The 27406-nt window shown below is 37.7% G+C and overlaps 2 protein-coding genes across 6 annotated transcripts in view; one reads left to right on the top strand and one right to left on the bottom strand.

Annotated features, from left to right (window-relative positions):
* DOK6 (docking protein 6) overlaps window positions 1-27406 on the top strand; it is a 369400-nt gene that overhangs the window by 16760 nt on the left and 325234 nt on the right. The window lies entirely within an intron of this gene.
* On the bottom strand, window positions 1936-24870 carry LOC125082382 (receptor expression-enhancing protein 4-like). Its single transcript, XM_047697951.1, has 4 exons — window positions 24739-24870; window positions 19050-19064; window positions 7017-7021; window positions 1936-2403 (listed from the first exon to the last, which is right to left on the bottom strand). The coding sequence occupies exons 1-4, from the start codon at window positions 24868-24870 to the stop codon at window positions 1986-1988; spliced, it is 570 nt and encodes a 189-aa protein (XP_047553907.1). The 3' UTR covers window positions 1936-1985.

Below are 27406 nucleotides of genomic sequence, written 5' to 3'. Positions count from 1 at the left end.
AATATTGGTTGTGAACTTTCGAAGAGTGCAGAATTAGGACCCGTGGTAACTGTTTTCCAGGTTCCATGACAAATCCTACCAACAACTTGTGTTTTATAGTATTTTACAGTTTAAAACTATGTTTACATGTAATTCTCCATTGAAGGAGCACACTCCTCAGTGTGCCGGGCACATGCCATCTTCACTCTATATAGGAAGGCTGTGATATAAAGGACTGTAGGGGGGGCGCCTGGGTGGCTCAGTGGGTTAAGCTTCTGCCTTCAGCTTCGGTCATGGTCTCAGGGTCCTCGGATGGAGCCCTGAATTGGGCTCTCTGCTCAGCGGGGAGCCTGCTTCCCTCTCTCTCTGCCTACTTGTGAGCTTTGTCTAGCAAATAAATAAATAAAATCTTTAAAGGGCTGTGGGATAACACAGCCTAAGTCTGCAAGCCCAGTTCTTCCAAACAGTTGTCCAGTGCCTTCTCAGACTACCTGTTCGAACATGGCAATGTATTCCTCTGGTATGGCACCCCTGACCAGGACATGGTATACTTTTTCTTAATAACCATAATAATTATGAAGCTCCTATCCTCCCAGTTTCTCTGGGAGTGCTTATCTCTGTTCCAGTGCTTAGTTTCTGCTGAGTGTTGCAATTCCTAATCCCAGAGGTAATGCGTGAATGGTTCTTAGAACTCTTTATCACTTTCCCCGTGATGTGTGCAATCTGCCAGCCTTGAAACCTTAAGATATATGCATGACTTTAAATGCTGTTGAGAATTAAGAGATTTTCTCACCTGCCTTGATTCTTTTAACATAAAGAAACATTGTAGAAGTCGTCCTAAATGCAAAAGGACACACGCTCTGTAATGGGTTTTCTTCCATCTCATTGATGTTGATTTTTATGACGTGTGATTTTGTGACCTACAGGGAGTTGATGGATTCCCCACTTTCACCTACAATTACATTGTTTTTGTCTCTGAAACTACTCTGCACAGACCTCTGCCTCAGGAAAACCGAGGGCTTCAGATGATTAACGTGATTTAAACCTCATCTCAAGGGTTCCAAGCTCTGAGCATCTGTACAATATAGTGGAGAGAACCACCTTTGGTTGAGTCCATTGACTTTCCAGCTCTGTACCTCATCTAAAAATTGACCATTAGGTGCCAAAAGACTATCCCATAGGATTATTGTAAGCTGTAAATAAGATGAAATATGTCACCTGGCTGGCATATGGTAGACCCCACACTCTTTTACCTATTGGCACTGGTATTTCTACACCACAAGCACTGATTTGACTTGCCAAATTAAGGAGTATCATCATTTTTGAGTATTTTACATTTAACATCAGCTCCTGGGGACACTTCTCTCTTCCTTGGGCAAAACACTTCTCTGGATTCTATTTTTGATACAAAGCGAGGAGGCATAGTAGGACGTTAATCCAGAGCAATGACTTGATTAAAGGTGTTTTAGACATATTCTTCTGCACAGTGACACACGTGGATTCATGCCAGTGAAGGCACGGGGACCGGTGTGGAGGTTGCTGGGGGGATCATGGTTGGCCATACCTGCACTGGGGCTGCCCTGCTTCCTCACTTCCAGTGTTGGGCCTTCTGGTCTTTTGCCTGACCAGCTCTACTCTGACATTCGAAAAAAAATTTTTTTTAAGATTGATTTATTAATTTTTAAAGAGTGGGGAGAGGCAGAGGAAGAGGGAGAGAATCTCTAGCAGACTCCCCGTGGAGCACGGAGCCTGATGCCAACCCTGAGACCATGACTTGAGCCCAAACCAAGAGTCCACCACTCAACCGACTGGGCCACTAGGGCGCCTCATCATTCAAAAAAAGTTTTAAATGTTACTTCAGTTTGTGTCAGCTACCAGAAGAGCAGATGGGAAGCCTTCCTTCTAGATATATATATATCTGTATATGATATATATATATATATATATATGAGCCCCCAGCGTCTCATAAGGCAAGAGAGGTAAGACTGGACCAGGCTCCACAGACCCTAGCTGTTCATGTCCGAAGAGATGGTCTTCTTCCTTGTCCGAACCTTCAGGGAGCGCGAGGTGGTACCCTCCTGCGCCAGCGGCTTCCTTTTGACCACACGCAGGCTTTGACTGCGGCTCAGAGGTCTCTCTCGGGGCCGGGCAGGTGGCTGGGGGACTACCTCGGTATCTGACCAACACTCATCGTCGGTGTCACTGTCCTGCAGGCCCCCTGCCCGGTACCCGATGGGTGGCCTGCGGCGAGGGACTTGGTCCTCCAGGTAGAGGGGATCCTGGTAGGTGGGAGCAGGGTCATCGGGGATGGAGCGCAGGTCCTGCATGGAGAAGCTCCGCAGCCTTCCGGCCAGTGCACCCTGACTCTTGGTGGCAGCCTGCACAGCGGCTGAAGCAGCAATGTTGAGGCCCAGTTTCCCAAAGCTTCCATTATATATATTTTAGCAATTCCCAGCCCTATTGCACATCCTCTGCTCCTAATATCTGCTGTTGTATCTGTGAGGAAGGCAAGGGACCCCCGCGCCAGTGCCGCCCTCTACATTTCCTGCGCTGACTCTTTCCTTGGCTTCCCTTCGACCTCATGCCCTCCCAGTGCCCACCATGGCAAGAATTCTCTCAGTGGTCTGTTTTTAAAATCCATCTTCTTTCCCTTAGAATTGTTAGTGCTGAAGTACAGTTTTATCTTCACTTTTCATGAGACTTCTGTAAAGTAGATATTTTAAACTTTAATCCCACTTCCAATCTCCAGATTTACATGCCCCAATTAAAAAAAATATATATCCCACAGTCCTGGGATCAAACCCCGCATCGGGCTCTCTCCTCAGCTGGAAGCCTGCTTCTCCCTCTCCCACTGCCCTGCTTGTATTCCCTCTCTCACTGTCTGTCTCTCTATTAAATAAAATAAAAATAAAATTAAAAAAAAAGAAAGAAGAAAGAAATCAAGAGTTAGATGCTTAACCAACTGAGCCACCAATGTGTCCCTGCATGCCCAGATTTTTATAACTCATGTCCTGCTTGATATCTGTAGCACACCCCAAACCAATGAGTCTATATAGAATGTACTGTTTTCCTCCCAAAACAGCCACTTTGCCACATATAAACATATTTAAGTAGATATTTCTATTGGCACTGCTGCTTTTTGAAAATAATTCAGTATCAGATCTGAGAACCAATACTGGCTCCTCCCCGTCTCTGATTTCCTGCAAACAACCAAATGTCTTGTCTTACTGGCGCTGCCTAAGAACGTCTGCCGTCTGTGGTCTCTTTCAGTTGAAATTCTGCTTCTGTAACTATTCTAAAGTATTGGTGACACTTGCCAGTGGTTCCTTTTACTGCCTGCTCAATTATCCTCGTAGTCCCGCCACACTGATTTTCTGAATTTCAGTTTGAAACATATAATTCCCTTTCTTAAATTTTCCTAGGGCTTTTCATTACCTAGAGTAATAATTTTAAACTTGCAATTCAAAGCTATCCACAATACCTACCATTGTTTCATTTAGGTATTTTTTTATTATGTAGTATTTCAAGCGTACTGAAAATTACATAGTATCATGTTACAAATCATATATGGACTACGCATATTTTACCAACGTTATCGTAGTAATTTTTCTTTCTGCTTTAAATTTCTTTCTGCTTTAAAAAAAAAAAGATAGGAAAATGTTGAGAATTGAAGACCCATTTAAACCTCTTGACATTAAAACACTCAACAGTCCTATTCAGTAATTAACCATGTTGCTACATAGATCAAGCTTGTTCATTTCAATGGTTGTATTGTTTTCTATTGCATAAATAGGCTTCTCTTCTTCTGTTAATGGGCACTTATGAGGTTTTTCTGGTTTTGCTATTATAAACCGTGCTTCAGCAAATACATACATACATTCTCCTTGATCATGTGTATCCAGGTTTCCCTAGGGTTTGTAAGTAGAAGTAGAGTTGCTGCTTTTTGACATGTACAACTTCCCTTTACTAGATGTTTTCAGATTGCTCACAATAAATTGTTTAAATCCATATGCCTGGAACAATGAAACAAGAGAACTTTTCTCACATCCTTAGCAGCACTTGATACTGCCATATTTCCTTAAATTATGAAATATTTCAAGCATGCAGAGAATATGTGTGCTTTCTTTAAAAACAACATTTTGCAGTATTTTCTCCAGATTTTTAGAAAAGAAATAAAATGGATGAAGTTGAAGCTTTTGTGTATCCTAAACACTAACTTCAGACATCAACTTATCTTTATTATTCTATGCCTTTTTCCCCGAGTTTATTACATATTTACATTTAAATAATATTTACTGTTGCTTTGCTGTTTCAGCTTTATATAATTCGAATCATGTACTTTGTTGGGAGCCTGGTGGCTTGGTCGGTTAAGCGTCTGCCCTCGGCTCAGGTTGTGATCCTGGGATCAAGCTCCCTGTCCAGCTCCCTGCTCTGTGGGGAGCCTGCCTCTCCCTCTCCCTCTGCTTGCTGTTCCCCTGCTTGTGCACGCTCTCTCTCTCCGTTGTCAAATAAATAAAATCTTACAAAAAAAAAAAAATCATACACTTTGTGACTTCCTGCAACGTACTTGTTTTTGCTCAAGATTGTTTTTGAGATTCAAGCATTTTGGTAGAGTTCCAGTTTGTGGATTTGACTTCTCTATGTGAGTATTTTGTAGAAATACCCCACAGTTTGTATTTCCTAATACATATGTGCAAGAGGTTTCTTGGTTGGTGTGTTTGTTTAGGTTACATGCTTAGAGGTATTTGCTGGGCATAGGTTGGCGCATACTTACTAGATACTGGCCAAGCTGTTTCCAGATGGTGTATCCAAATGCACCCTCCACTGAATTCCAGCAGCTTCTTCTTCTGCTTCCTCTCCAACACCTGATATTTTCAGGTGAGACTTTTTTCTCCTTTGGGTAAATGGGTATTTAAGTTATATTTCTCTGTAGTTTGAACATATTTTCATATGTTTATTGACCAGCTGATTTTCCTGGTTTGTGAATTTTCTCTTCAGTTCCACTGATCATTTTTTTATGTAATATATCTTCTTAATCATTTATAGGAGTTCTATCTATACTTTGAATACTACTCCTTTGCAATTATAAATCATACAACTATCTTCCCTCGTGCTATGATTCTCCTTTAAATTTGTTTATGGTCTCCTGTGTCTTACTGACATTTTAAATTTTAATGAAATCAAACTCATTTCTTTTATGGCTTGTACTTTTTTTGTCTTATTTAAGAAGTCACTCCGTACTGTAATATAAAACTGCTGTTTTCTATTTTATTATATTGTTTTCATGTATTTCTATATATGCTTAGATATTTAATCAACCTGTAATTAATACTCATTTTAAGATTTAAGTTTGGAATCTTAGTTTCCACATGGATACCCAACTTTCAGCTCCATTTAGTAAATATTCTTATCCATGAGCTTGTTAAAGTCAGCTTTTCAGATTTCATGTACGTGGTTCCAATATTTTGTTATATTTAAACATTTTGGCTGTGGTTTTGAATGACTTTTTTTGTTTGTTTTAAATTAGATTTTCTCATTGGTAGTTATTTGTTTATAAGAAAGCTGTTCTTTTTTGTATATCTTGTATCTCACACTGATTTACTCATTGAAGACTGAATATATGGAGGGCTTCTTCGGTGCAGACATTGTGTAGGTGTGCAGGATACATCCAGCTAAATGCATGAAACCTGCCCACCAAGAGTGCTTGCAAGGGGTCCAAAAAGATAAACGCACAGTTGCAATGTAGAGGCATCATGCCTTTTGCAAGAGAAGATGATGAGAAAATATGAGGGAATTGTAACACTGAGAACCAAGAAGTGTCCAGAGAAGTGAAGGTGTTTGAATTAGTTCTGATGGAGGAGCAGAGGCTGATTGGGTGGTTATGTGGGAGGGGCTGGGGGGATAAGAGGAGTGACCGGGGCAGGGTAGAGGGTCATGGAGTATCTGTGGCCATGAACAAGAATGCCAGTGAGCCAGCCAGGGGAGGGTCAGAGTTTAGAAGACATTTAAAGTTATAAGAAGTTATAACCTTAATGCATAGTCACAGGGTTTTCAGAAGAGTTTTAAGCAAGCGAGTAAGTAAGACAGTCACAATGATGCATGTGAGGTTGGGATTGGCACCTGCGGGGTTGGCAACAGGGATGCTGTATGGAAGTTATCCAGAAAGTGCAAGAAAGAAAGTGCACGGATAGAAGAAAGAGAAAGATGCTTTACTGTCACATTCAGAGGAGTGTCTTTTGCGTATTGTACCGTTATATAAAAATGGATGAATAATTGTCCCTCTTCTGGTCCTTTGAAGATATATACTTACTTTACACAGTATTATTTCTTCTGCTCCCAGTATCATGACTTATCACAGTGTTGCACATCATTTAAGACCATTAAAAAAGTCACCTCACTTTCAAAGCTTTTTCTAGAATGTCTAAAAAATATGTGACTCTCTTCCTCCCTCCTTTCAATTATTTACAGTACTTTGCTTGGACTCTCTTTACCTTTATCCTGCATTTCATGTTGTTATTGGCTCATGAAATTAATTTTTTAATTATCCCACAATTCTATTTATTATATAAGAGCTCACTAAAATATATTAAGGGACTCCTGGGAGGCTTAGTCAGCTAAGTGTCTGACTCTTTGATTTCTGCTCGGGCCGTGGTTTCATGGGTCATAGGGTCAAGCCCTGCCCAGGCACCACACTCAGCAAAGAGTCTCCTTGAAGATTCCTTCCCCTACCACTACCCCTAGTCACGTGCACTTGTGCACATGCTCTCTCTTACTCTCTCTCAAATAAATAAATCTTTAAAAAAATTCTTTAAAAATAAAAAAATTGCATTAATAATGAGGCAATGAATAGTTTGAAAATAAATTCAAATTTTAACTTAATTTATTATTTTTTAAGATTTATTTATTTATTTGAGAGAGAGAGCAAGAGTGGGGAGAGGGGCAGAAGGAGAGGGAGAGAGAGAATCTTGAGCAGACTGTGTGCGCTGACCAGGGAGTTGGCTGAAGCAGGGTCAGTCTCATGGCCTTGAGATCATGACCTGAGCTGAAACCAAAAATCGGATTCTTAGCCAACTGAGCCACCCACGCTCCCAAAGAAGAATATTTTTATTTTTATTTTTTTATTTAAAAAATTGTTTAAAGATTTTTATTTATTTATTTATTTGAGAGAGAGAGAGAGAGAGAGCATGAGCAGAGGGAGGGGCAGAAGGAGAAGCAGGCTCCCCGCTGAACAGGGAGACCAGTTTGGGGCTTGATCACAGGAACCCCAGGATCATGACTTGAGCCCAAGGCAGCTGCTTAACGGACTGAGTGACTCAGGTGCCCCCCAAATATCTTTAAATACAATATGTCAAGCAATCTCAAATCAGATATTTGTAGTTTTAGTCAAAATGATTCTGATTTAAAATGTTGAAAACTGTTTATGCATTAAAATTAAGGAAGTCACATAATTAGTAAACATGTACTTAATTTTCAGATTCTGTGTCCCCCTTGACTTTATTTCTCTATCCCTATATTAAGGAGCTAGGCGAGACTATCTGATTATTTTAACTGTACCATATTATAACTAGATACATTTATTTATGGGTTTTTTAAAAATTTCTGAAGAAATTCTTCCTGACCTACTACCATGAATTTGCTCTCCATTTTATTCTGATAGTTCAAATTTCAATTTTCTTGCGTGGGTTTTCAGTTCACCTGGAATAATTCTTTGTTAGTGTGAGATGTAATGATCAGATTAATTTTCTAATTATCTTTAGCCAATTTTCTCATCACTATTTGCTAAATAGTCTATCCTTTTCTTTCATGTTCAAAGTTACTTTCTTCATAAACCAAGTTCCTGTGTGTGTATGGATTATATCTGGGTTCTCTAATCTGCCCAGTTGTTCCTTTGCATATAATAAGTCTTGGTATCTGCCCCCACCCCCAAGCACTTTATCTTTCTTCTCCAAAATTGTCTGGGATCTCTTAATGCTTTATTTGTTATCTGCATTTTAAGATTTGTTTTTAAGCTGCATCAAAAACTTTGCTGAAATTGTAATTTAAATTCAAATTTTAAATTGGAAACACAATTATAAATGAATTTTAGACATTAGATGATTCAACATCTTGTTACAGATATAGAAATGGAAACCCAAAGGAGTGAATTCAGATAACCCATAAAAACCATTTTGAGTGCTCACTTCGGCAGCACATATACTAAAAACCATTTTGAGTCTAAATTTCTTGGGAAGTTTAAATGACTAAAATTTGGACTGTGCTGCTAAACACTATAGATCATGATAATACTATTAAAAAATAATAAGATGGAAAACACAGGAAAATATATGAAAATTAAACAGGCAGTGAAAACAGTGAATTATAAAAAATGTCAAAGATTACCATTTTAATAAACGTCTATACCAATGTATCCACTTTGTAAGTACAGTATATTTCACTGTAAGTACAGTATATTTCACTGTAAGTACAGTATATTTCACATTTTGACTATTTAATGCTCTTTTCTAAATCCAGTTATTCTTAATTCCTTCAAGTCTAATGTATTTACCCTCCTTCTAAACTTGTCTTCACTTTGTTCATAACTCTTTATGGCCTTTAGCTTAGTCCGCTTTGTATTGTGTTAGTGATTAGATTATATAAAATATAGAAACGACAATGTACATATAGAAGGGAATGTAGATTATAAAATATAGAACAGACCAGTAAATGGCAGAATTGATATTTACACTCCAGGATAATTTTTACTTTCTTACAATAAAATTTGGGCACCCACTATTTTCAGTGGGCGTGACTTATGGATATTATATAATTTGTCTAATGAATCTCCTACTGTTTGATTCCCTTTACCCTTTAGATAATGTCTTAGAAGGGTAATTGTTGGGTCAAAGTTCTATATTTAATAATTTTAAAATCTGAGATAATTACATAAAAGACTTATATAAAAGTTATAAAATAATGCAGAGAATTTTGTATACCCTCATCCAGCTCTCTCTTATGTCGATATCTTACATAGCATAGAATAAGCGTCTCTTAATCTTTTTTGTGTCACTACTTATATTTAAAATAGCAAGCTGTGTTTAAACATTCTGTTTCTTGGGGCGCCTGGGTGGCTCAGTGGGTTAAGCCGCTGCCTTCGGCTCAGGTCATGATCTCAGGGTCCTGGGATCGAGTCCCGCATCGGGCTCTCTGCTCAGCAGGGAGCCTGCTTCCCTTCCTCTCTCTCTGCCTGCCTCTCTGCCTACTTGTGATCTCTGTCTGTCAAATAAATAAATAAAATCTTTTAAAAAAATAAATAAATAAATAAAAAATAAAAAAATAAACATTCTGTTTCTTTAAAGCCTAAGCCATTTATGATAACAACCAAAGAAAATGAAACAAAAAAAGAGAACTTGAAAATATGTTACAATTGAACACTGAGGTATTCCATAATACAGCTTATAATTAGTGAACACTTCCAATAAAAATTATTAAACTAACCCAGTTTATCAATATAATTCTTCTAAAATGGATTGAAAGATACCAAACCTATAGACAAACTGAATGAAAAGCGAAAACTAGTGTAAGCTGATTGTTCACGCATAATACTATTTTGAGAAAGAGAAGGGACAGATACGCATATTTCTGATTTCAACAAGGTTTCAATGTGTAAAATTAATCTTATTCACAGTTCAGCAGATTTAATTAATTAACTACCGAGTACTGGCAACAATCATTCATTTGTTGGTGTTAATGACTATGTATTAATGTTCAAAGTTTACAAGCTTGGATTCTGTCTTCCAAAAGAAAAGAAGGACCAAAAAAATTAAAAAAATAAATTAAAAAAAAAGGTCTCTAATGCTCTAATGGAAGAAATTAAGATTTTATTTGAAACAAATTAATATAATTTTTTAAATATTTCCTTAAGAAACACTTGTTTGCGTTTATGCTTACAATGTATAAAATGAATTAAGCTAAAGAGTAGTTCTTCAGGATTTCATGATTCAAGATGAAGTGAGTGGGCATTACGTGTTCTGGCCAAAACAGTGCTATTAGATCAGGCTTTAAGGCTGTGGACATGTCTACTTGACCTCAAAACACAGTGCTTTGCTTGCTTTGATGATTTTGATTATGGCAAAATCATAGGTATGCCAGTTCGTGGAACTATGGTATTGAGTAAAAACATAGTTGCTGTCCTCACTGAGTTTTATTTAAAGAGCCTGATGCTTGTGCATCCCAGTGGGTTTGGATCCAGTTTGTCAATATGTTGATAAAATTTAAATTCCTTTTTAAATTGAAATAGAATGCATCCAGGGTTTCTAGGAGATTTGCTAGCACTACATTTACTAATGCTAATTGAATACAGCCTCTGCTTGATGGACAGGTAGTGAAACACTCTTAGAAAGCAGGTTTCAGTTTGCAGCCTTGATTTTTTTTTTTTTTTGGAGACTCACTAAGGTATTTTTAAATATTTTATTGTGTAATTGAACGGCAAGAACATAATAGCTTTGACATCTGAGGTTCCACTCAGATGTTTTGCAAGACTGTAACAGAAATGTCAGGGCAAGTTAGGGATGTCTTTTAAGTGAGCAACTTTTTTTTTTAAATTCACCAAATTTTGTAAGTTAATTATAATGTAATAAAAATGTATTTTAACCAAAATAGCAGCCAAAAGTTACCCCAGAGAGAGATAAATCTCATATACATGCAAGTCTCACGCTGTCCTTGCAAATGTAGTGCGGTGAGTCACATTTATTGGGAAGAGTTCCCCTGCTGGGCTCTTACGCTGTGAATAGGACTGAGCAACGCTCCCGGTGCTCACAGTTTTTGAGGTTGTGCTCTGTCTGTATACTCTGTATACATGGGAGATAAGAAAACCAGATACTCTTTCCTTTTTAAAGACCTGGATGTAGCAAGTTTGGCAAGAAATGTGGAGTGTTTCTTTTCAGGAACTAGTTAAATATATAGCGCTTATGTGACATTAAAATAACTAGAAAGAACACAGACAGAGATGGAAAGAACTACAGGAATTTCACATCTGGGATTTTGTCACATATATTCCTGTGGACTTTCTCATCTCAGGTTTCCTGTATCCCGTGAGGTCGTACCAGAATGTGACAGATGCCAGCAGAGCGCTCCGTGCCCTGGGTTTACCACCCCCACGATAGAAACCTTTTCTCTTTGCACATGGTTTTTCCGCTGGGGTTAGTCAGTCTCACTTTTCTTTGTGCCTTTTAAGTGTTTTGTACGGACTTTTGAACTTCTTTTCTGAGCAGAAGCATGTGAGGTTGTATCTGCTTGGTGTGGAAAATTTGAAGGGTCTGAGTGTCTTCCTGGAAAGAGGAGAAACAAAGTTCACAACCAGGTAAAGCTGTTTGATACAGGTTTTCCAGTTTTCATTCATTCCTCTAATACTTGCTGACTTCTGGCCCTCCCAGCATTCTTCTTCATTAACGTTTCTGCCAAGTACTGCCTGTATGATCTTTGGCAAACTATTAAACACTGCACTTGAAACTTCATGGGAAAAACAGAATTCCTACCCTTGCGACAGTGGTGAGGCTCATGTAAAAGGAAGGGAAATCGCACGAACCTCTCAAGATGAGTGTGCACTGAGGTTCGTGTGCAGCATGTTTCCTGGGAATGCTCTTGGGAGAGACACCTGGAAAGCAGCCAAGATGGTAGGACTGGTAGAGGGAGAACTGGACCCCAGTGGGCTCTGACACTGAGATTGCCCCAGAGAACTACTGCAAATTCATGCAGAGGAACCAGCCTTCCCATCCCGCGTCAGCCAGTTGCCAGCCTCAGCTTGTCTCTCTCCTTGGGAGCCGGTGATTTTTTTTTTTATATATACATTTTTTTAAAGATTTTATTTATTTATTTGACAGAGAGACAGAGATCACAAGTAGGCAGAGAGGCAGGCAGAGAGAGAGGGGGAAGCAGGCTCCCCGCTGAGCAGGGAGCCCGAAGTGGGGCTTGATCCCAGGACCCCGGGATCGTGACCCGAGCCGAAGGCAGAGGCTCCAACCCACTGAGCCACACAGGCGCCCCTAGCCGGTGATTTTTAAGTCTGCTTAATCATGCATTTATCAAATATTTTTATCTGCACACTCTGGGAGAGAGACAAACAAGACATGGACCCTTCCATTAAGATCATATTGAACTGGTGGAGGTGGTCTCTTGTAGAACTCATAACAATAATAATAATAATAATAATAATAATAATATGTTCCATGTTTGTGGGACATAGGAAAAAAGTGTTTGTAATAGATTGTGGACATAGAGTGAGAAAGGATTCCTTGAAGAGTGGATCTTGCACTGTGTGGCTTATATCTGGATTAATGATAAATGGTCAGAAGTTCAAGTTGCAGAAGAGCATTAAGTATTGTTTTTTGCACTTTAATGAATGTATTTAAAATATCTTATTTTAAATACATTTATTTTAAATACTGAGCCTGCGTGGCTCAGTGGGTTAAGTGACCGCCTTCAGCTCAGGTTATGACCCCAGGGTGCTGGGATCGAGTCCCTCATGGGACCCAGTCCCACATCCTGCTTCCTGCTCAGCAGGGAGTCTGCTTCTCCCTCCACCCTTCTCCGACTCCTGATCTTTCTCTCTCTCTCACTCTCTCGCTCTCTCAAATAAAGAAATAATATCTTTTAAAAAATCAATAAAAATAAAATATTTTATTTGCTTATCTTTCTCCTACAGTATTTCTAATCTATCTTTTTTTTTTAATTTTCAAAGAACATGTCATTTGCATACAAGGAAAGCTATATAGATAAATTTTCAAATGAGTATTTTCCTCTCTTTCAGTTTAATCCCCCTGAAGTATACCTACTCTTAACTTTTTTTATGTGTGCTTTTCTTTAGATTCATAGAGATACTATTTAAGATCATATTTGTTCCTTTGCTATGAAAGTTGAAGTTAGCACACTTATAATTCTTCTCCTAGGAAGAAGACATGCATGCTACTGTAACTGCTTCGGGTTTTTGATATTTACGTTCTGTCTTGTACTTACAGTTGTCTTATACCTTTTGAAACCTTAGTTCTGTATTTAAATATGTGTGATAGTCACCACCGCAGCCGCCCGCTTCCTAAGTGCTTTGTTTTGATATCTATCTGGATTAGCTAGCTTTCATCATTAAATAGTTGTTTTCAGGAAGATATTAAGAAGAGTCATGACATGGGGAACCTGGGTGGCTCAGTGGGCTACGCATCCAGCTCTTGATATCGGCTCAGGTCATAATCTTAGGGTCGTGAGACCGAGCCCGGTGATGGGCTCCCTGCTAGCAGGGCATCTGCTTGAGATTCTCTCCCTCTTTCTCTGCCCCTCCCCCCGCTGGCTCTCTCTCTTTCTCAAATAAATAAATCTTTAAAAAAAAAAGTAGTTATGACATGTTTTCTGGCTTATGGCACACCTATGAATATCCATCTGGTCCTCTTACACTTGAAAGATAACTTGACCTTGAATATATTTCTTGGGTTAGTCTTCACTGAGACCCTTGTAGAGATTGGGTCCACTGTATTTCAGTGCTGATCATTTCTGTGGAGAATTTTGGTCTTTTGATTATCTAACTTTTTTCACAAATGGTTTTTCTTCTTGGGTTTCCACTCTTACTAAAAATATATATTTTGGGGTGCCTGGGTGACTGTTGGTTAAGTATGAGACTCTTACTTTCGGCTCAAGGTCATGATCTCAGGGTCATGAGACAGAGCCCTGAGTGGGGCTCTGCATTCAGTGGGGAGTCTGCTTGGGATTCTCTCTCTCCCTCTTTCCCTCTGCCCCTGTCCTGGCTCATGCTCTGGCTCTCTCAAATAAATAAGTCTTCAAAAAAGAAAGAAAGAAACAAAGAAAGAAAGATACAAAGAAGAAAGGAAGGGAGGAAGGAAGGAAGGAAGGAAGGAAGGAAAGAAAGAAAGAAAAAGAAAGAAAGAAAGAAAGAAAGAAAGAAAGAAAGAAAGAAAGAAAGAAAGAAAAGTGTGTTTGCCTTGATTCTTAAAAACATCAAACATGAGGGGCGCCTGGGTGGCTCAGTGGGTTAAGCCGCTGCCTTCGGCTCAGGTCATGATCTCAGAGTCCTGGGATCGAGCCCCGCATCGGGCTCTCTGCTCAGCAGGGAGCCTGCTTCCTCCTCTCTCTCTGCCTGCCTCTCTGCCTGCTTGTGATCTCTCTGTCAAATAAATAAATAAAAAATCTTTAAAAAAAAACAAAAACAAAAACAAAACATCAAACATGAGACAAGAAAGATAGACTGTATGTAAGGTTGCAGTCCTTGAGAAGAAAAAAATTTGCACATTGTCTAACTGAAACTTGAATACATGTACTGAGTGAGTGGGTAGTGAAATTCATCAGTTTCTTGAAGTATTTCATATCATGCTATTGAATTCTCAACAGGTTAATTAAAAAAGTAGTTGACTACGTTAAGCTTTGTTATAACAATAGAAGACAGAAAAATACTAAAATAAAACTTTTCAAATTAATTCTCTATACTTCCTTATTCCTGGTATATTTTGTGTGTATTTTTAATTTGCATTATATCAGTCTTAATAGCCAACAAAAAAGCACCTTTATATCAATAACAGGTGAAATTACAGTAATATTTCACTGTAGTTATTATCATACTATGTTACTGTCAAAACGGCATAAAAGGATGACAAAGATTCTATTATAAGAGTGTTTAACTTTTGAAATTCAATAATTACATTGTTCCTTTTCTGTCCATCTTTCTGTTTCACGGTAAGTACTTCCCTTTCAAGATTTCAGTTCTTTCCTGCTTTTTGAAACATTTTTGCAACTGAAGACTTTGGAACACAAGGAAAAATAAATGTAATAGGACATCTTTGTACATAACGTCTATGGCTGTATGTAGTTTAATAAGAACTAGTTTGAACTTTGTTTCTTATACAGAAATATTTTCAAAGCCCTACCGCACCGACCCCCAGTGACTCACGCAAACATGGCTAGCATAGATAACTTAAATTTACAAATTATTTCTGAAGCAGAGAAGTATATTTTTCGGCCCAGCAGAACATGTTGGACAATGTAACAATAAATGTAGATACAAATCCACAATTCTTTTTTAATAATAGAAATATCAACAGCCAAGGGATGCACAGAATGATTATTCATTCAACAGCTGTTGTACCTGAAAAGCCCCACAGGTGTTCTGTGATATGAAGTCATGGCCCAGTAGAAATAAAATACCAACATGCATAATGTAGCACGGAATGTTTTGAGTGCCTTAAGGAAGACACAATAAAATATTTTAGATATTAAAAGAAGAGAACAAATTGTCCTGGCTCGAAAGAGGGCAGCGTTCAAGAAGAATACTTTAGAAGAAAGATAACATTTAAGCTGCGGATTAAAATACGGTTACCCTGGGATATGCTGAGATGGAGTCAGAGAACAAAATAAGAATCCTGAGGATTTGTATAATCCGAAATTGTGTACAATCCTTGCATAATTAGTCTTTCTTCTGCCTTGTGTTGTATTTTTAAAAATTTCACCTTTAATGTTATTTTTGACTTGTTTTACTCCATTTTTAAAATAGGGTAAATTTGCTCATCTTATGAATATTAACAAAGTTATTTGGAATGATCTTTTATGCGCTTTTTCTTTTGAAGTATCTTTAAGAATTCTTAATATGTTTGAAAGTTATTTTTTAGCAATAGAGCTTTAATATCTGCTTGATACTTTCTACATGCTGATTATTGTCTTGAAGCTACTTGTATTTTCCCCTCAACAGGTATCACAATTTCAAATTATGTATCTCTGTCATTACTATATTAGTGTTTTTCTTTCCCACTAACTGTGAGTTGCATAAGGTCAGGGACCGCTTTCATTTTTCCTCACCGCATTCTCATGGCCCAAGGCTGACCCATAGCAAGAACTCAACAAATACTCCTTGAATTGATACACAAATAAGTGGGGGGGAAGGGGATGAATGATACTTCACACTCGTTTTATCTAAAAGTAATGAAGTGACTTTCATTTGGAATAAAAAGGATACATATGGGGTAGGAGTCTACCTCACAATAAATGCATCAGTAGATTCAGGGCCTGAATTAATTTTATAAAGTCAAAAACTATATTCATATTGGAGCCGTAGTGTTTTGAACATGAATCTCCCTTGTCGATTTTAAAAGATCTCCATATTTATGGTAAGATTTTAGTGTCTGGACATGAAATTTGACTACCTGTTGAGGGCATAGCTACTTTCTCAGCAGACACCTAGAGACCGAAGTCCCGAGAGATCCTGGGAAACACCACAGCTTAGCAGTTAATTGTATGGATTCTAGAGCATCATGGTCTCAGGAGGAAATCCAGAGTCAGCACTTAGCAGAGCGCAGCCTGGGGAAATATATCTCTTCCTTGTTCCCCATTTTATCCTCAGCCAAATGGTGTTGGCAGATGATTAAATCAGTTAAATCATTTAGAAAAATGATGCGAGTCCTATGACAGTGCAAGTCTTATATGATTATAGGTAATAGGGACCCTGCTCTTCGGTTATGTCTGGTGAGGACAGAGGTTAAGCTGGAGAGATCTGAATCCGTATCTGCTTTGTCTGTCGTGCAAGAGAGTAACTAACGGAGGGCCATAGATGTTCCATTTCTTTTCAAATTCTGTTGTCTGACTTGACTGTGCTGGAGATAGTCTGAACTCCGTTTATTGCTTTATTCTCCAGCATTTTACTGGGCCACTTTCTGTCTCTTGTACTACTTGCTCCCACCACACCCTGACTCTCTCTTGCTTCAGGGAGTTGCTGATACTGCTTTCTAGACAGAGACCCGCAGCGCTCTTAGTACTGCATTCTGCCAGTTTCCAAATCTCAGATATCGCCTCCTCTAGGTGGTGATCCCGAGTCCAGGGCAGAGTTCATGTCTGTGCGCTCCCATAGCCTCCTGTGTACATCCCGTGTTGTGCTTAGTGTATTCTACATGTAATCTTGCGTTACAATGCTATATCCAGATGGTTTAGTTCCTCCCTCTTTTTGTCTTTCTCTCCACACACACACACACACGCACACATGCACACACACACATGTACATTTGCATACATGTGCACAGAGACACAAATTTTTATAATATTTACATTTATATTAAAATTACATATGTATGTGTGTGTGTGTGTGTGTGTATATATATATATATATATACATATATATATATATATATATAATTTCTGGCTGAATAGTGTTTCATGTATAAATATGCCACATCATGTTTTCCCATTTATCAGCTGATGGGCATTTGATTTGTTTTCACCTTTTGGTGATAGTGAATCACGCTTCTTTGAACATTCTTATATAAGTTTTTAATGATGCCTTTAAAAAAATATTTATTTTAGAGAGAGAGAGAGAGAGAGTGTATGAGTGTAGGCAGGGGCAGAGGGAGAGGAAGAGAATCTCAGGCAGACTCCATGCCCAGGGCAGAGCCCAACATGGGGCTCTGTCCCCGACCCTGAGCCGAAACCAAGCGTTAGACGCTCAACTGACTGAGCAACCTAGGCACCCAAATGGTACCTTTTAAAATTCTTTTGAATATGTATGTATGGGTGGAATCATTGTCTCATATGGTAATTTTCTGTTTCACATCTGGAGGAAACTCAAAACTGTGTTTTGCACAGTGGCTGCTCCCTTTTACATTCCACCAGCAATGCGAAAAGATTCTAATTCATCCATATCCTCACAACACTTGATATTTTCTGTGTTGTGATGATGATGATGATTAATGGGCATAAAGTGGTATCTCATTGAAGTTTTGATTTCATTTCTCTGATGAATAATATGCTGAACAGCATTTCATGGGCATGTTGGCCATTTTTACATCTTTGGAGAAACGCTTACTTACGTCACTTGTCCATTTGAGGGGAGTTATTTGTTTTGTTGTTGTTGACTTGTGAAGTTTTTTTATATATTCTGAACACTAGACCCTTGTCATTTATATGACTTCCAGTATGTTCCTCTATTCTGTAAGTTGTCTTTCCACTTTCTTGGTAATATGCTTTGATGCACAAATAATTTAATTCTTATGAAATCTAACTTTATCTATTTTCTTCTTTTGTTGCTTGTGCTTTCAGTCATATCCAAGAACCCTTTGCCAAATCCAATGTTATTTACCTGTATGTTTTCTTCTAGTAGTTTTATAGTTTTTTTTTTAAGATTTTATTTATTTATTTGACAGACAGAGATCACAAGTAGGCAGAGAGGCAGGCAGAGAGAGAGGGGGAAGCAGGCTCCCGGGCGAGCAGAGAGCCCAATGCGGGGCTCGATCCCAGGACTCCGGGATCATGACCCGAGCCAAAGGCAGAGGCCCAATCCACTGAGCCACCCAGGCGCCCCTAGTAGTTTTATAGTTTTAACTCTTACATTTAGGTCTTTGATTCATCTTAAGTTAATTTCTTCATGTGGTATGAACTTCTTCCTTTTTTTTTTTTTTTTTTTGATGTGGATTTCCCATTGTCACAGCACTATTTATTGAAGAAATTATTTTTTCTTCCTTGAATGGTCTTGGCACGCTTGTTGAGCGTGAGGTGGCCATAGATGTATGGGCTTTTTTTTAGGCTCTTTGCTCTGTTTTCCTGATCCACATGTTTAGCTATTCTTATGACAGCATTGCACTGTTAAGATTATTGGAGCTTTCTATTAAGTTTTAAAATTGGGAAATGAGTCCTTCAGCTTTGTTCTTCTTTGGCTATTTGAGGTTAATTATAATTCCATATGAATGTTTAATCATATGGATGTTTTGTAAGAGGCTAATGGGATTTTGATAGGAATTACATTGGATACGTAGATCACTTGCAGGGGTGGGATATTGCTATTTTAACACTATTATGTCTTCTGAATGATGAACCTGGGATGTCTTTCCATTTATTTAGGTTCTTTATTTTTGAGATTTATTGTCATTGCAGCATCCAAGTCTTGCCGTTCCTTGGTTACATTTACTCTCAAGTATTCCATTTTTATGCTATCCTACAGGGAGTTGTTTTCTTTTTTCAAGATTTACTTATTTATTTATTTTAGAGAAAGAGAGAGTGGAGAGAGTGGGAGAAAGAATCTTGAGCAGACTCCGCACTAAGTGTGGAACCCAGCTGGGGACCTCCGTCTCACAACCCTGAGATCATAACCTGAGCCAAAACCAAGAGTCAGACACTTAACCAACTGAGCCACCCAGGTGCCCCTAAGTGGAATTGGTTTTTTAATTTCATTGTTAGGTTATTCATTGCTAGTGTATAGAAATACATGTAAATATACAGACATCCCATGTACGTGGATGGTTAAAATGTCCATACTACCCCAGTCAATCTACAGATTCATTGCAATCCCTATCAAAATCCAGAGGACAATTTCTACAGAAATAGAAAAAAAAAACAATGCTGTCATTCGTGTGGAACCAGAAGGACCACAAATGACCAAATCAATCCTGAGAAAGAAGAACGAAGATGGAGACATAACATGTTTTGATTTCAAAATATATTATGAGGTTGCCGTAATCGAAACAACATGGTACCAGCATCAAGACTGACACATTGACCAGATGGAACAGAATAGAGGGCACAGAAGTAAATCCACACATATGTTCTCAGTTCATCTTCAACAGTGATGTAAGGAATACACAATGGAGAAAAGATGGTCCCTGAAAGTGATGTTGGGGAAACTAATACATATGCTTTTAACAATCATTGTAATGCTTCACAAGATCCCAGCAGATCCTTGAACTCCATGCTTGCTGGGTCAAAATTCACTTGATCTAATTTCTCCCTTAAGTCAGCAGAAAACCTTTGCTACATTGAGGGTCTGTAAAATAATTGTGTGTGTGTGTGTGTGTGTGTGTGTGTTTTAATATATAAAATGAACATATCTTGAACTATTTTAATATAAATATGTATTCATATATATTATATATTTATACATGTGTGTATTATTTTCATATGTGAAAAAATTATACTATAAAACATCTCAGTGGGGTTTTTATCCAGGTGCTTCCCCCCCCCCCATTTTTTTGTGGTGTATGTGGAATATGTGTTTAGAACTGTGTGGAATCACAACTATATGTTGGGAGATATTTGATCGATATGGCAGGTTTGTTTTTTGTTTTTTTTTTTTTTTACATAGTGTGTGAAATAACATCCATTGAGACTTGAGATTTTAATGATAGCAGATGAGAAGAATAGAACATTTTGGGGGTAAATACTACAACATAAAATGTAAAATATTGGCAATCCTTCTTTTTCAGTTAAATTACCTGCAGCTGTATTGGCAAATGACTTGTCGTTTAAATTCAAAAAGCTACATTATGGGCAATTTGAACTCATTTATCTTTTAAAAATCCATGAAAATAATGACAGCATTAATCTTTCCCCCCCAAAGAATGAACTAGTTTGAAATGCCAATTCTCTGAAGAGATTTCCACTCATTATAGTGTATCCAGATTAAAAACCAGAATTTAGGGTGCCTGGGTGGCTCAGTGGGTTAAGCCGCTGCCTTCGGCTCAGGTCATGATCTCAGGGTCCTGGGATCGAGTCCCGCATCAGGCTCTCTGCTCAGCAGGGAGCCTGCTTCCCTCTCTCTCTCTCTCTGCCTGCCTCTCCGTCTACTTGTGATCTCTCTCTGTCAAATAAATAAATAAAATCTTTAAAAAAAAAAAAAAAACAGAATTTAAAGGAGGGATTCAGGACTTCAAATTTGTTTGAAATAGAGGAGACACTAGATTTCTACCAGAGAAAAATAAACTTTTGTCACTCAGGTATTACAGCCATGAATGATATCAACCATATCAAACATGCTTTAAAAAAATGATACCGAAGCATTGTTTTTATTCAGGAGTACATTTCAAAAATAAATTCTTTTATTAAAGTACCATTGAATTTATTAATTTCCAAACTCAATAAACGAAACTTCAGTAAAACTAAAGTTTGCTTTTTATACTCTCTAGAGCTCATCAGTTTCTCTGAATGGTGTGCACTTTTTCTAATTTTATGTCTCCTCTCCAAGTTTCTTCTTGCTCTCTTAGTCGGTACTCATGTTATTGGGTTTATAACACCAGTAATAATAATCAATTTTTATTGAATAGTGAACATATGTCATTGTTCTTGCCATTTTACTCATAAATATTTAATACTCAACATTTGAGGAGAGTCAGGCATCTGGTTAAGGACTAGAAAATTCTAAAACAAGACTAAAGCCCAGTCAGACTTATCTCCAGAACCTATGCTCAGAACCATTCTGTTTAGTGCTTTTGAGGAGGATTATTGCAGAGGAGCTGTCTTCTATTTCTGGATTTATATTCTCCATGATTAAGCTTCTTCCACTGGTGCTAGAACTTTCCTGCCATTAAGCACAATGAATGATATCTCATAACTCACATTCAGGAAAAAAATCTTAATGAGAAATAAGAAAGCAGTATACTCATGACTCTAATTCTTGCCTGAAATACATATATAATTGATTTGTAGATTTACATTTCAGGTAATTTTTTACTAAACAATTTAACACCATTTTAATGTATCTTTGGGTAAAAGTTACTGAATAAAGAAGCTGGTTTCCTATTACTATGTTATTTGTGGTTGAAAATGAGTGTTGCTTATTTCTTCAGTATCACTTCTGGACTCATTTAAAAAAATTTATAATGAATTTCTCTTATCCATTTTGATATTTAGATTGCCACTAGTGTGGCCAGTGAGAACCTCTTTCAACTATTTTCTGTGTGTCCTCCTGACAATTCCCCATCAGCTCTGAAGCACTCCCTTATTTCCTGGCACAAAATAAAAGGGTTGTTGGGGAGGGGAGAAGACTCATCTTTACCAAGGAATGACTAATAAAAATGCAAAATGAGTGATAGAAAAAGAAATATTCTTTTACAATCACTAAAGTAAAAATTGAATCCATCAGGCATCATCAATCATTGGGTGAAAAGAGGAAAGCAAACACTCGCAACTTAAATGGTAAAAATATTGCCAACAATGGGTGAAATGATATAATTATATCCTGATATGATGTAGTAACAAGGATATATAAGTGGTCATACTAATACATCAATAACATAATATAATATATTAGTATAACAAATATCTTGACATAGTAGATGTATATATTATATATATAAGCACCATTGAGAAAGATACCAAAAAGTTTATGCATATACAACTAAATATACATTTATGCTTTATATGAAGTAATGGATGGGCATAATCAGTATATGTGTACATAAATATATTAATGTTTCCATATACATATTACATATTTTGAAATGGCAATTGAATATGAAGTCATTTATACCTTTCCATGTGAAAAAATCACAGCAAACTCACAGGTATCTGGCAAACTCATTGGTATGAGAAATTTATATTAACTGACTTTTTTGTGAATTTATTATTTTATTTCTTTCTGAATTCCATAAAAATTGTTTTCAAAGCCCACTTCTGTCTGTCTTGAAGTCTCTTCTCAAGCCAGACCGTGCTCACTTTTGAATTTCCAGAGCCCTAGCACTTTCTGCTTCACATCTGGTTCTTTTCACTTGCCGTGTGTGTGTGTGTGTGTGTGTGTGTGTGTGTGTGTGGTGTGGGGGGGGTGCACGTATGCACACACATGCAGAAAAAGAAATAATACTATGTTTGAGGAAAGCAAGAAAAAGTCTTCAGTGGACTGACACTCCCTGAGCGCCTGCCTCAAAGCATTGCTGTCATTATTACTGTTACTGCTAGTGACAGTGGTGACATATTGCAGGTGCTAGCCCTTTCTGGACTTCAGTGAACAAGCATACTTCTCTCTCTCACTCTCTCTTCCTCTCTATTTCTCTCTCTCCTTCTCTCTTCCTCTCTCTCTCACACACACACTACCAATTTATAAATATTTTATTGGAAAATTTTTCGAGCTCCTCTAACCCAGAAATGCCTCCCAGAATTACTTTTGTATTTTACTGGTTTGTTTTCTCTTATTTTTTAGTCTTTTATGTCCTTTGTCTTCTCACGTACTATCTTTCTCATCACCCAAAGCAAATAACCTCACCTCCTACTCCACCCTGAGAACATCTAACAGGGATTTCTCAACATCCTGATTAACACTCTTACTGGTATTGAAATACCTCTTCACTGCTTCCATCAATTACAGTGGAACACATATCCCTACTCTTTCCAGCTTTTCTCTGAATAACACCCACTCTTGGGGATCCTATTTAATCCATTGTTATGCTTTCCCACAATTGTTGTCCTCCCCAAGCTTTAAATTATCTCTGTCTTCAGGGCCCCTGAATGGCTCTGTAGGTTGAGCGTCTGACTCTTGATTACAGCTCAGGTCATGATCTCAGGGTGGTGATGTGACGTTGAACCCCATGTCAGGCTCTGCGCTCAGCAGGGAGTTCGCTTAAGATTCTCTCTCACCCTCTCCCTCTGCCCCTCCCCACCTAAAAAAAAATACAAATAAATAAATGATCTCTGTCCTCATTTATATTCTCACAGCCATAAACATCTTTTCAAAACTTTTTAAAAACAAAATTAAAAAACATTTTTGATCTCATATCCCCCTCCAGTTGTAGTCCTATTAAGCAGATTTTTTCAAAGTATTTCACATTTGTGCACATGTACAGATGTCCTAAGAATCTGAGGTAGAAGTGGTTAGCAGTCCTCTCTAACCATCTTCCATCTGGCAGACTGCATCATTCTGTTAAACACAGGTCTGCCTTCTCTCCTAAATCCTTTAGGAAAAGTTCGAAAACCTTAGTCCTTACTGTGGCCTCTAAGGTCTTTTCTGATTTGCCTCCCACATAGCTTAGTTCCAGTCACAGTGAATTGATTGTTTCCCAAAGGCTTGTTGCTTGCTCTGCCTCGTGTCTAGACAACTGTACATGCTCTTCAGTCCATCTAGAGAACTTTTCTCTGCACGTTCTCCTCCTTTTGTCTGGTTAGCTGCTCATGTTTTATCTGCTAATCATTTTTCATGTAGGTAGGATATCTCTTCTTCCAGATTGTCTCCCTTGACATTCTGAGACATGGTCATGTCTCCCGTTTGCTCCCGTATCACTGGTGTATCATACTGTGTGTTATGTAGATGGTAGTATATATTCCATTAATTATTAAATTATTTGTGTACTTGTTAGTATTTCCTGCTAACCATAAGGTTTGTGAAAGCAAGTATCATGTGCATTTTTTAACCATGTGTCCTAAAGGTCTAGCAGAAATCCTGGCAGATAGAGGTCATTCACTATCTGTAAATAAAATGCTAGTTATTGGTCCTTTTTTAATAGACGGTTGTGTGTATTTGTGTGTGTGTGTGTGTGTGTGTGTGTGTCCGCAAATCTCCCTTTGGGCTCTGATGGTTAAAAATATTTACAAAATGTATCCTTAGACATCAGCTTTCCATGAATGTTTTTATTACATTATTGCTTCTTTCCATTTTGGTATTAAAAATTCTAAATGTCATGGGTATTTAAAGGTATATTTATTCAACACATAGAAAGACCCTGTCCTATTTGTGCTCAATTTTTTGGTCTTTATTTTTATTAGAAGCTTCAGTGAATTGCTTTGGCTTTAAAAAATGTTTTTATAGAGCATTCATATAGGGTATTAACTGATTAATCCTTCTCCTAGAAGATTACAAAACCCTCAAATCTGTGCACAATTCAACAAATCCAGATTAATAGCATTTAAGCATTGGAAAGGTGGTTTCTCTTGGGAGCTTGAGCAATTATTTCAACTTTATGCCCAAGTAACTCAAGCCATTAAGAGTTGTCCTGCCTTTTAAATTCTCTGAGCCAGGAGGGATGACTGGCAGCTCTGCCTGTGTTTCATTACCTTCATCCTTGATTTCTTCTTAGCCTGATTCTTGGATGTTCGTCTATGGCTAAATATTATGGAATCGTTGCGGTCATGCCCCCTCTGGCTGGCTTTCCCTCTCCTCGCGAGATTACAGCAGCACTTGGGCATTCGGAAATGGGACAGCCGGATTTGGGGTCTGGCTGCTGACTGTGAGCCCCGCCTGTTCCCTCTGCCCTTTAGGGCTGGGCTCAGTTATTGAAACACTGAAGTTTTATCATCAAAATAACTGAAATATTTAACTAACTTATCCCTGAAGAAGAGTATGGATAAGAAGTCAACAGAGCTCTTTACAGTTCTGTGCGCTACCAGTAAATTGCCTTTCACTGCTTGGGTGTGTGTGTGTGTGTGTGTGTGTGTGTGTGTGTTATCTTCATTGTGTCCTCTCTCCTATTCAGATTTCATGCTTCTGTGTCTGTATCAGCAGGGTCCTGCTTAGCATCTATTAACGCCAAATAAAGCTTAAACTGTAATCATTGTAATTACATCTTCTTTTGTTTGAAAATAATATTTGCGATCGACTTTTGTCAGTGTTTTGTTATCTAAATTGCTTCCTCCTCTATTCCTAGCATTCTGAACTCTGGACCTAAAAGCATAAAGATCCGGGCCATCTTAAGATTTGGCAATTTTTAAAGTGCACAGTGAACCCTAGGCTTCAGATGTAATTGTAAATTGTGGCACACTTAATGAGTATAATAACCTAACAGCATGAGTGTTGTTTCCATAAACATGTTTGCATAATGATAGACTCACATCTGAAAAGAAATCATCTAATCAATGTGAATTCCAGTAATTTGTCACATACCCTGATGTGGGATTGACATTCTCTCTAAAAACCTGTTGACTTGAAAGCTTGTCCCACAATGCACAAGATGTGCGTTACAGTGGAGGGGTATTTATTTTTGCCGATTACATCCGGTCCACTTTCCTATTCTTCAAGGAGAAACCTATTCCCAGAGTTGTCGACATCTTCATCTTTAAATGTGGTGCTGTCGGTTTGGTGACAACAGTTGGATATTTCGTTTTTAAGTGCGGCTTTATTACGTTGAGAGCCTGAAGCTAATAGATGATGCCTTGATCTCATCATGTCCAGTCTCAAAAATGTCTGGTGAAGAGTTTTGCTAGGACAGATTAACGATGGAAAATGATCTGCGGGGTATCGTAGATACATAATCTATAAATTGTGTAGCTAAATACTCCAGATGTCTTATATTTGTTAAAATTTTTACAATTTGGGCTTCTTGTGAGTAAAACCACTGAATCAGTAAACTATGTAAACTGTAGAATGCTATTACACATAATTAACAAGTCCTGAGGGATTTGCTTTTAAGAACAAGAGCAAAACAAAACAAAACAAAACAAAAACCCTCTATTTTTAAATTTCAGATCACACCTGTTAAATACTCTTCAGATACAGTTCAAATTAACTTTTATTTAAAATTATTTGTTTCCTTGTAGCATCTTTGTATAACTTAGTTGGCTCTTAAATACTTTTGCTCACTAAAGAAGTTAAACTTGACTGCATTCACTGTGGTCCCATGTTACTGAAATCTAAAATTTGTTAAACCTGAATATGGGGAAAAAGATTGTAAACACACACACATATATTCATAACAAAATCAATTCACTGGTCTTACTGTTTGGTCTGTTTTATTTCTATTCTGGATTGGAGGACCTTAATTTTCTAATAATATTAAAATAGTGGAAAGCAGGTATTGATGGACCTATATCTTCATTTAAGGTAGAAGAAAACAAACATTTGCTTTCTGTATTTTTCTGATATAACTATAAAAGAATAAACAAAATTGGGGTATTTGGATGACTCAGTCCATTAAGCACTTACCTTCAGCTCAGGTCATGATCCCAGGGTTCTGGGATCCTCCCTGAACCCCTTGTCGAGCCCCACTTTGGCTTCCCTGCTCAGTGAGGAGTCTGCTTATGCCTCTCCCTCTGCTCCTCCCCCTTGTGCTCTGTCTCTCTTTCTCAAATAAATAAATAAAATCTGTTAAAAAAATTTTTTTAGTAAAATAAAATTAAAAAAATAAATAAAAATATAAATAAATATAGATAAAAAAATAAATAAATAAAATAAAATTCTTAGTAAAAATTATTTATTGGTTCTTAAATTTAATATAAAATTATACACATTTGTCCTGCCTTGTAAGTTTTTTAAAAACAAAGGAAAAAAAACACAGGGTGAAGGAAGAATCCTTAAATTAATCAATGGCTAGTTAAGAACTACATATGTAATGTAATCATAATCTCAAATGAACAAAGATCTCAAAGATCCAAGGTTGGGGGAGGCAACGACAGAGGGAGGGATGAGAACAGATGGGGAGAGAGAGAGAGAGAGAACAAGACAGGAGATCAGGAGGAAGAAAGGCAGGCCCTTTCTCTTCTGTCCATAATGAAATATCCTTTTCTAATGAATAAGGTATTGATCCAAGTTACTTTTATGTTGATACCAGGGAAATATGGATTTCCTTTGCTTCTGTTCTTAAGTAGGAAGAAGGAAATACCGTGAAGGCATTCAGTGGCTCGGATAGCTAATAACGTCAAAGAGGTCATTTTTAACCTTACTGACTTTTTTGGGGAGCAAGGACCCATCCTGTTTGTAAGCTGTAATAAAGGCAAAATGTTAGCCAGC

The sequence above is a fragment of the Lutra lutra genome, chromosome 12, assembly GCF_902655055.1.
Source record: "Lutra lutra chromosome 12, mLutLut1.2, whole genome shotgun sequence".
NCBI classification, from domain to species: Eukaryota; Metazoa; Chordata; class Mammalia; order Carnivora; family Mustelidae; genus Lutra; species Lutra lutra.
The sequence above is the reverse complement of the archived record's forward strand: the minus strand, read 5'-3'. Positions and strand labels throughout refer to the sequence as shown.